The sequence below is a fragment of the Melospiza melodia genome, chromosome 3 (genome assembly GCF_035770615.1).
Source record: "Melospiza melodia melodia isolate bMelMel2 chromosome 3, bMelMel2.pri, whole genome shotgun sequence".
NCBI classification, from domain to species: Eukaryota; Metazoa; Chordata; class Aves; order Passeriformes; family Passerellidae; genus Melospiza; species Melospiza melodia.
The window spans coordinates 113,172,660-113,183,036 of record NC_086196.1 but is presented as its reverse complement, the minus strand read 5'-3'; the positions used below and the strand labels follow the sequence as shown (position 1 = coordinate 113,183,036).

The window sequence follows — 10,377 nt, the reverse complement described above, 5'->3', positions numbered from 1 at the left end:
CGCTCCGGGCGCTGGGCGGGGCGGGCGCGCCCGCGCCTCCCGGGCGGTGACTCACAGGGCGTGGAGTGCGGGTCCCGCAGCGGCGGCGGCAGCGCAGCCCGCGCCTCCCCCCGCTCCCGCACTACTCATTGTTCCGCCCGCTCCAGGCACCATGGACGAGCTGGACCAGTCGCCCCTGGTCTCCTCCTCCTCCGGGCCAGCCCGGCCGCAGCAGCCACAGTTTAACTACCAGTTCGTGCTCGACGACGAGAAGGAGGAGGAAGAAGAGGAGGAAGAGGAAGACGAGGACGAAGACTTCGACGAGAAGCTGGAGGTGATGGAGAGGAAGCCTGCCGCGGCTCCCGCCGCAGCCCCGCAGGAGCGGCCGCCACAGCTGCTGGACCTCGGCGAACCCGCCGAGCCGCCCCGCCCCGCCGCTCCGGAGCCGCCGCAGCCCGACTGGAGCCCCCGGGGAGCTGTGTCCTCTTCCTCCTCCTCTGCCACGACGCCGTCCCCCGCGCAGGAGCAGGTCCCGGCCCCCGCCCGGCCCGCGCAGCCCCTGCCGCCCAAGCCCGAGCCTGCTGTTGTCCCCCGGAGCAGAGGGTCCTCCTCCGGCTCAGCTGGTGAGTGCTCCCGCCCCGGGCCCGGGGAGGGCGGCGGCCGGCCGAGAGAGCCTCCACCGAGCCGCTCTGGTCCTCGAGCCCCGCTGCCCAGCCGGGAGGTTCCCTTTGTCTGCCGGCCCTCGGCCGCCTCCTGCGGCATCGCTCCCTCCCCTCAGCCGCGCTCGGGCGCGGCCCCGCTCTCCGCGGCCCCGCCGCAGCTCGTGTTGGAGAAAGGGCTCCCCCTCCCCTTTCTTTCTTTTTTTCTTTTTTTTTTTTTTTCAATTATAATTTCTTCTCTTTCCCTCCTCCTCCCCTCTGTGTTATGCTAATGGCGGGAGGGGGAAGCGCCGCCCCGGCCGCCGCCTCGCACATGGGCCGCCCGGGGGCGAGGCCGCCGCCGCCGCCTGGCAACGGCCGCGTCGCGGCGGGAGCGGGGGGCGAGCCCGGGCTACCGGCCGAGGCCAGAGACAGCGGCCGTGTCCGGCAAACCGGCCGAGCCCCGCGGGGACGGCCCTGCCCGCGGTACCGGCCGAGTCCCGAGGGAGCGGCCGCGGCGTCCTCGCGGCTCCGGCAGCTTCTCTCCCGGCGCAGAGCTCTCCGCCCCTCGCCGCATTGTCCCAGGCACGGTTCCCCCCCGGGCGGCCCGGCACTGCGGGTTTGGGCGTGGGAGAGCGGGGGAGGAGGGAAACATTAGATACTTGTAATCTTACTCATGTTTAACACAGCGCCTGGAGGGAGGGGCGAGGCGAGGGACTGCGGAGCCGCCGGCCCCTCCACCTGGCCGGCACGGCCCTGCGGCCGCAGTCTGCGTGGGGACGCCGCGCCCCGGCCGCGGACTGCGGGGCTGAGCCCCGAGAGGGAGCCGGTGACCCGAGGAGGAATGTGCGGTAGCACAAAGGGAGACCGGGCTGCTCGCTGCTCTAGGTGTGGCAGTCCTGGAGAGGAATGTCAGCCTCGCGTCCTGGATGGCCGCGGCTTAGCCACGGCTGTCAGCTGGGGCTGCTCCGAGGCGTCGCCCCGTAATGTGGGGGTTCGGCGGAGCACGGGGCTGTGGAGCGCAGGGCGTGTCACCCCAACAATTGCTGGTGCTGCCCGATTGCCAGAGCCCTTCTCAGGTCTAATCCGGGAGCTGACCCGCATGACTAATGCCTTGCATGCGGATTGCGAGTGTGCTTTGGCTCCACTTCCCCTTAATTCAAAGTAAAAGAGCTGACTTGAGGCCGCTAGAACAGTGAAAAGGGACGAATTCAAGCGCCTTGAGAGCGTCATGGTGTGCGCTTATCTTCATTGCTGTTGTGGTATTGGTATGCTGTAAAGATGCAAGATTTCAATGATAACTAAACACCACAGTATCAGGAGCCATGATACTCAAGATCTAATTAAAAAGGAGCATTTGGAACAATAATTTTTCAAAAGGCCTGTTAAAACACGAATTTAGTTTTTTTCAGGGGAAGTTTCACAATGCATTTTATTTGCATGTGTGATGGGACTTTATGGTTACTTGTGCTGTTGTCTTTCATGAAGCCTACTTTGTTTTGTTCTTCTGGGAGCTCTCTATGTAGCAATATGCCAAGGAGATGAATTTTTTTTTGTTTCCACCATTTGGAGGACAGATGATGACAAAAGCTTGCAACAGACTGGAGAGGAGGGATTCTATATGATGGATGAACAGAATTTTTCCTAGGCGTGTTCTCTGAGTGGAGCTCTGGGTGGTTTAAACAGAACTGAATTGAAGAAATAGGATCTACCAATTCATGTTGCTTTAAAAAGGAGGGATGAAAGCATGTTTTCTGGAAGTGATTTGTTTTTTTTTTTTTTCCCTCTTTGACCCCTGAAGGATAAGGCAAAAAGAGCACAGTAATTCCTGAAATAGTTCTGTGTTAGAGACCTAACTGTGAGAATTGCGTAGTACAGCTGAGAAGTGGCATCAAGGAGTTATTTTAATTTGTCAGTGATGATTAATTTAGGGCTCTGAAGTAAGGACTGGCATCTGGGGGAGGCCTGGTTTCCAAAGACAAGGTGTTGTAATACAATGCTCATCTAATGATGAGTTGAAATATTAGAAGCTCTGTACTTGAAACTCCTGGATGAGAGCAAATGATGTTGATAAAAGCATTGCCAGGTTATCTCATGAGTGCTTTGGCCTTCTCAGATGCAGGAGCACTTAGTTCCATCATGTTAAATATCCATTTAAACATCAAATATTTGTTAGTTTTGCATTTAGCAGTGGGTGTTAAATCCGTCTGGGTCAAGATTTTTGGCTTGGTTTCAAATGAGTTCTCTCTCAGTCATGCTGGAGACTTGCAAAATGAATTTGCTGCCTGCAACTGGTGGCGGGGTGGCCGTGGCAGGGACAGCCACGTGGCCCTGTGGTTTGCTCTCTGCAGAGTTGTTGTTTCACTTACTTTGAGCTCTGCTGTTTGAATTTTAGGTCTAACTGAAGAATTGCAATTCACAGTCTAGAAATTCTGAAAAAAAAAAAACTCTTCATATTTGAAATCGAATGCTTTCATTTATGAGGATTTGAGGCAAATAACTTTGAAATTCTGTTTCCAGGAGGAGGAGAGTCTGGCCTGTAGCAGAGAATAGTAGGGTTTCTTTTATCTGCAACAATTGGCCATGGTGCTGCCTTTTGGCAGTGGAACAATAGCAAAAATGTATTGCCTGCTTGATGGCCCATTGAAATGGATTTTATATATATATGGAGGTGTTTTTTCAAAAGAAAACCTTTGTAATTGCTTTTAGTTACACACTTAAGAGTATTCAGTATCATTGTGACATAATTATATATAATGCAAGTCTCTGACAGGGTAAGAGCAGCCTACCCTCTGAAGAGCTAATGTAAATATTTGCAGGAGGAGAAAACAAGCAGGAGCTCTGCAGTCAAACTTGAGTTCTCCTGAATGATTTCTGGGGTTTTGTACTTGCTGTTTTGTGAGTAACAGAAACTACAGTTCTGGCAAGATTACTGCTTAAATCTTCTGATTACCTGAATTTACATAGGGTACAAAAAAAACTAAAAAAAAGTCAGAGGTAGTTATACATGGTCAAAGTAATACCCCTTTTTTTGGCTGTCTGCCCACAGTAAGAATAACCATGTACTATGATGATAGGTACCACTTTGCCTCTTCAAGCCCCAGATTCTGCAGCAAAAGGAGGCTCATAGATCACTTCTCTGGAAGAGACTGGTGTGTTTGGAGTTAAGCTGCACTTACCAGAAGGTTGAACATGAAATCCACCAGACTGGCCCTAGGCCAGCATGCAGAGAGAATAAAGATGTTTCCTCGTTTGTCTGCTGCCTTCAGCTGACCTGGGTTAAATACATATGCAAACGTTGTGGAGGGCCAGTTTATTAATTAGTCTTGCCTTTCCATGTGATTATGTAGGATTTTTCCTTTAATTCATCCATGCTGAGGAGAGGTGTCAGGAAGGTTTGGCAGCCAGTGTCATGCAGAGGTCAGCAGAGCTGCCTGGAGCTGTCCCTGGCCAGGCTGAGCTCAGCCGCAGGAGGTGCTGAATAAATGCAGATCTATACTTGCTCTGCTCAGCCCAGTGAGAACCTTTTACGCTGCTCATCCTGCATTTGCATTTGATCCAAATTCTAAAGCAGCATACCTGCTCCTCAGATTTCTTTCTGTTGTGCTGCTGTGTCTGCATGGACTCCTTCAGAGGAGTTGTGTGCATTTTAAGCACAGGATGCAGCATGACTTGGAAAAAACAGAGCTGTCCTTGGATGCTGTCACTGCTGACTTTCATTTGCACCCTTCTTTTATTAAAATATATACCCACTGATCTTCAGTGTTTCTCTGAGGTGCAAGACATTTTCTCTTCCCAGGTATAGTCAGCAAAGCTCTAAGGGAGGTGTTCATAACCTGGGTTATCAAACTTAGAATGTGATTAAAAAAAATCAGCAATTTGACTGCTGTAGTAAACCTTCATTTTCATATTTCATGTTCCCATCTTGGTGAGTTCAACAAAGGATCATTTTATTTATTCAGTTTTATTCATTGTCATGTGCAGTGTCTAGCACTGGGACCTGTAACTGAGCTGGTGCAAGAGTTTCAGAAGCCAAGCAGCCCTGACTTCTGTAAGCAGGAGTGTGTGCAAGGACAGTCCTGCCCAGTTTGGTGTGTTTGCTTTGTGTGTGTGTCCCTGGACTCACTTTCCAGGATAAAACCACACAGCTTCCACCTACCCTGTAATGATGCAGCCCTCAGGGAAGTTTTGGATTGCACTGGGAGTTTTCCCCTTGGAGATGAAATCCTCCAAACCACAGTTTAGGAGGCAGTGAAGAGCTGCTGTTTGTTTGCCCTCCTTCCCCTCCTCCCAGCCTATACTTAGGGAAGTTTCCAGCATGGCTATGGAGTGGCCACTGCCTTGTTGCATCACCACTGGTGGCCACAGAACCTCGTTCTTATCTCACAGATAACCACGAACAGCAGCCCTTGTGGAAGCTGAGAGGAGTGTTCAGGATTCCCAGTAAGAGGTTTTCTCAAAGTTGCTGGGAAAGTAGATGTGTTCATTTTGCTTCCTCCAGTGCCCAGAATTTTGGAAAGCACTCAGTCCAAGAGCCTGGCTGCTTAGAAGAAGCCATTTAGGCATCAGTCTTCTTACCCCTGGAGCTCAGTTCCCTTGCTGCTGGAATTCTGGGGGGCTCTGGTGGTGGCCACACAGTTCTGAGGGGATTTTGAGGCTGTTTGCCTGTTTCCATGTCCATTCTGCCACACCCAGCTGCTTGATGGGTCTCCTGTGATCCTGGCCTTTGTTGCTGGGAAGGAACAAAGGGTGGGTAACCTTCAACTGGAGCTCTTGGTGTGCTGGAGTTAATTTCTTTATTTTCTGTTAATATTTTGACAAAAGCTTCTTTTTATTTGTTCTGACTGGTTTCTATAGTAACTATGAAACTCAGAAAAATTAGCAAAGGATAGTTCAATCTGAAAATGTCCTTTGGGTACTAGTTTGGAGGCAAGGAAGCAGTTCTTGGTCTTTTATTGGCTAGAAAATGGAAAGCAACTTGGAGCTTGCAGGTAAATTATCTTAAGATATTCAGAAATGCTTATACATGAAGTAGGAGGAAAATTGTGTAACTCTCAAGCTGCTTTAGAAATGAAAGGGGAAAAAAAAGAGCTATTATTGCCAAGTAAAAATAGTGAACTGTGAGACTTCAGTAGAAAAGTAATGTTTTAATGCAGTTTTTAAAAAATTTCTTTGTTTATGATCTAAAAGAGAAATGGCTACTGTGTATGCTTTGGGAACACTGCATATTTCCTACTTATTCTGCAGTCTCTGTTTTTAGGGCAGCATAGGACAGCCAGAGCTGAGATCCTGCTCTCCAGACAGATGACATGCTTGGTGGATGGCTTTTCTAATTGTCCTTTCCATCAATAAGAACTATTACAACAGCAATAAAATAATGGCCTTATTAATATTCACAAGGTCTGAGAAAATCAAATTATCTCAGTAGAATGTTTTTTATCTTTCAAATGGAAATAATCAATCTGCTGCCAACTGTAGCTGTCAAAATATGAAGATTTTAAGTTAGGTTAGATTTTATGTTTTTAAATTACTAATTTTCCCCATGATTTTAATGGTTTAAACTCAATTTGTTTCTTTCTGATAAATAAAGAAAAAATACTTTTAATTTTATCTCCCCTCTCAATGTAGAAGTGTTGGGAATACCAGTTTAACCTCCATGGTTTTTCTGGGAGACTGGCTTTGTGTCTGAAACACTCCCAGCTTCTACTGGCAGCTTTTTAATGAGCAGGGCAATCATGTCATCAGCTCCATCAGCTAGGGAGAATATGTTAGTTAAGATGTCTTAAATGAGACACAAGACTGAGATAAATATAAACTTTCCTGTTGCCAGTTAAAATGTTCTCAGTCTGTCAAAATCCTCCTGCTTATCCAGCCAGCACTGGTTGGTGACAGTTTTCCTTGAACCCTGCTCTCCCCTTTTCTGACAGGAGAGAAAATTCCTTCATGCCTGTGTCTGTGTGTCCCCTGTGTGTGGCAGGAGAGCAGTGCCAAGGAAAACAGACGAGGGAGATGTGTGAGGCCTTGCAGGGCAGCCTGGGGCTCTGAGCAGAGAAGGGAGGAGAAAAATGGCACTGGTGGCACAGAGGCTCCTTCTTTGTGGGCTTCAGCCCGGTCTGCTCAGAGAGATGGAGTTAAAGGGCTTTAAACCCAAGGCTTCCTTTAAGGATCACAATGATGGACAAGAAAATTGGGGTTTCCCTGTGTATTTAAAAAAAAGAAATGGTTGGACAAAAGCTCTATTGACCAAAATCTACTGTTGATACCTGATCCCCTCGGGAGTCAGGAGGGCATCAACACTCTGAATCTTCATGTTCTTTCCCCCTTTAATTAAAAGATATTCTACAGATACTGATGGCTACACCAAATTCATGTTCTAACTCCCTGTATCTCATCCATCAGACATCTTATGCACCTTTTTTTAAAATTTTGCAGACTGTAAGCACTTGTATCAGAGATGGGTTTAAAATGCTTTAAACCCAAGGCTTCCTTTAAAGATCACGGTGATAGATAAGAAAATTGGGGTTTCCCTGTGTGTTCTGTTTTAAATGACAAAAAAAAAAAGAAATTTTTGGGCAAAACCTGTATTGACCAAAATCTATTGTAGTGCTGTTGATACCTGATCCCTTGGGAGTCAGGAGAACATCAAGATTCTGAATCTTCACATTGCTGTTCCCCTTTAACCAAAAGATATTCTACAGATACTGATGGCTACACCAAGTCCATGTTCTTACTCTATATCTCATCCATCAGACATCTTATGCACCATTGTTTTTATTTTGCAGACTGTAAGCTCTTGTGTCAGAGGCTTGTCACACAAGATAATGTGTTGGGAAGAGATGCCAAAAGAAATCAGTAGCATCTCATCTCTATTCTTTAAAGATTATTTTAGCTAATAAATACATTCTTCTGCAATGATAAGGTTGCTCATCTAAATACTGCTTAATTTGTTTAATTGTGGGGAAAGCAGGGAAAAATCCATCTGTACAAATCAGTGAAAGGGAATCTTATGATTGGTATAATCTCTAAAATTAAATTGGATAATGTCTGCATAATGATAGGATTTGCATGGCTCTTTAGCCCTCCTGCCTTTGAATAAGTTCTGATGTAATTACTCTATTTTTCTGTTTTGTGGCACTGCCAGAACTCCAATTTCTTTTTGTTATTTCAACTTATGGTTATAGTGTCTGGGTCTTAAGGAAGAGTTACTTAGTTTTTAGAGGAATTATCTAGGTTTTTTTGGTTACAAGTGTTGCCAAAGACTGAGTACTTGGCTAGATTGTTTCTTTCTGCTTCTTTTTAATCAAACACATTGAAACAGTATAAATTGATGTCTGTAAATGCTGAATCTGGGGATGCTCATGTTTTAGATGGTTCTAAATTAAGGTTTTGCTTTGCTATTATTTGATTTATATATTAAATATAGCTGTGATTGTGGAGTGGGTATTTCAGGCCTTCAGAGGGGACTGTGAACAGTTGGGGTTAATTGTGGACACCTGATTTATATATTAAATATAGCTGTGAGTGTGAAGTTTGTATTTCAGGCCATCAGAGGGGCTGTGAACAGTTGGGGTTAATTGTGGACACCTGACTTCAGTAAAGGAGGCTTTGCCCACCACCTGATGCTAATTTGGGTAATAAAGCAGAATTTCTGTGCTTGGAGCTGGTGCCTTGCAGGGGGAAAGTGAGGCTAAGGTTTGTGGTACTGAGCTGTGTCATTTCCTCCTCCCTGAGCTTTGGGAGGAGAACAGAGCAGCAGCAGAACAGTTTTCTCTTTGTTCCTGAGAGGGTTTCACTTCCTCGTGGTGAGCTCCTGTGGATTGCTGGGCAGGGAAAGGTACGTGCATCCTGTTTGTGGGAATCCTGTGTGCTCTTGGTCTGAGAGGAGTGAAAAGCTTCTTTGGAGCTGAACTGTGAGACTTTTTTCTCTGTTTGTTTAGTTTTGCTAACAAAAGATGTCTGATAAAATCCTGTCCTTGCTGTGAGGGGATGAGGGGTGACACTCAGTGATTGAGGGGTGACTCAGTGGATGAGGGACTTTTAGCAGAAAGGGGCATTAGAGAACCACTCCCTGAAATGCTTTGGGTCCTGTCCCTGGTGTTACTGACCTAAATGGTTACAAGAGTGAGGTGAGAATGGTGGCTGTGACTGAAGTGGCCTTTTAGGAACATCGTGGTGGTGGGTTCTTAATGGCAATTGTAACAGCGAGCATTGTGACAGAGCCAGGATTAATGTCCCTTCCTTGTGTCCCTCTGTCCATGCTTTGGTTGGCACTTGGGTGTTGCAGGGGACTGGGATTGCCTTTCTTTCCACTAAATAGCTGCTCAAAAGGAGAAGAAATGCCCACAGCTCACCTCTGTCCCGGTGCTTTGCAGGGACAACTTGCCTCAAGTGGAGCTATTTTAAAAGAGGAGAAGCTGTGAAATTGGACCATGTAAAAATGATATTGGAAAAAAAAAACTTGTATAAATCAGTTTGATTATGGATTTCTGCTTAGACAAGAAGAAAATGTTATTTGCTGGAAACCTGTTTGCAGAAACAGACTGTTTAAAATGCTCGTTTGAACTTGTTTTCTTCATGCACTTCAAATAGTGCAGCCCAACTCTCCCTGCAGGTGCTGCATGATTCCACTTTGCACTAATTGCCATGCAGGGCTGGAATGACCTACAGCTGGGTTTGTTAATGATCAAAGGTCTGGTTCCTTTTGTGATCCCAGCTGTGATGCCCTCAGGGTGTCCAAAATGGAGCTCCATTTTCCCCTCTAAATCTTCAACAACTCCCATCCTCTGTAGCAGCTTGCACACTTTCCTCCCAAGATTTCCAAATAGTTTCCTAAACTTGAAACTTTTCTTTTAAAAACTTAGACCTGTGACTAAAAAGAGCCAAATGAGAAAAACTAATTATTTGCTGTGACTCTGCAGCCTGATCTAATGATGTGAAAAGTTGCTATTAATAGTTAATGTTCTTCATCTTGAATGGTTTAAATATTTGGTGAAATCCCGTATTTAGAACAATCACATCATAACAGGAGATGATTTAAATGGAGTTTGTGTAGGCAGCTACTTTTCTCAGGAAATTCTTGTGAAGTTGTGTGCCCTTGTTTTGTACTGCAGTAGGAAATTAGGCATCTGAGAACTTGAAATAATTAACTTTTAAATGGCCACGTGTGTTGCTAAACAGCTTGAGCTAGAAATGCTGCTGGGGCAGCCTCCACTGTGGGCACATGAGTTACTTGGTTTGCATCGAAGGAACAATTTCTCTTTCATATCTGCCCTGGAGGGCTTGCTGCAAATGGAACTTTTCCATAACTTGTGAGTCATGTCACAGATGCCATTCCTTGGAGTATTAATTTCCCCCTGTTTTTCCTTTATTGTTAAATATTTATGTTAACAGGAGAGGCCTTTCACAATGTCCCACTGTGGGAGGTCTGTAAGGCAAAAGCAGTCCCTGGCCTGTTAGTTGGTGTCTTGCTCATTTCCAAGGCTTGCAAAGGTGAAATGGATTCTTAGACTCCATTTTTGCTCATTTTGTTTTAAGACTAGCAGGCATTTTCCAGCAATCCACTCCAGGAAGTGGTTTTGGAGCTGTGGAGGCTGAAACTGCCACCGAGCAGGCGAATGCAGGCTCCCGCCCAGGCTGCACTGGGCAGCAGGTGAGGCTGGCTCAGTGTTTCTGTGGGTTCTGTCTGCTCCAATGCTGAGCTCACACACAAATTGAGGAGAGCAGCAGAACAATGAAGCCGTGTGAGCACAGTTCTGCTGCT

At 46.6% G+C, this 10,377-nt stretch overlaps 1 protein-coding gene across 2 annotated transcripts in view; it reads left to right on the top strand.

Moving 5' to 3' along the window:
• The first annotated feature begins 70 nt into the window (after positions 1-70).
• The window catches only part of RTN4 (reticulon 4), a 40,488-nt gene continuing 30,181 nt past the window's right edge, over positions 71-10,377 (top strand). Inside the window, exon 1 of one of the 2 annotated variants that reach the window (XM_063152738.1) lies at positions 71-602. In XM_063152738.1, the coding sequence (XP_063008808.1) occupies positions 152-602 (451 nt within the window). In that variant the 5' untranslated portion in view covers positions 71-151. The remainder of the gene's footprint in view (positions 603-10,377) is intronic. The other variant, XM_063152739.1, reaches the window with a different exon arrangement.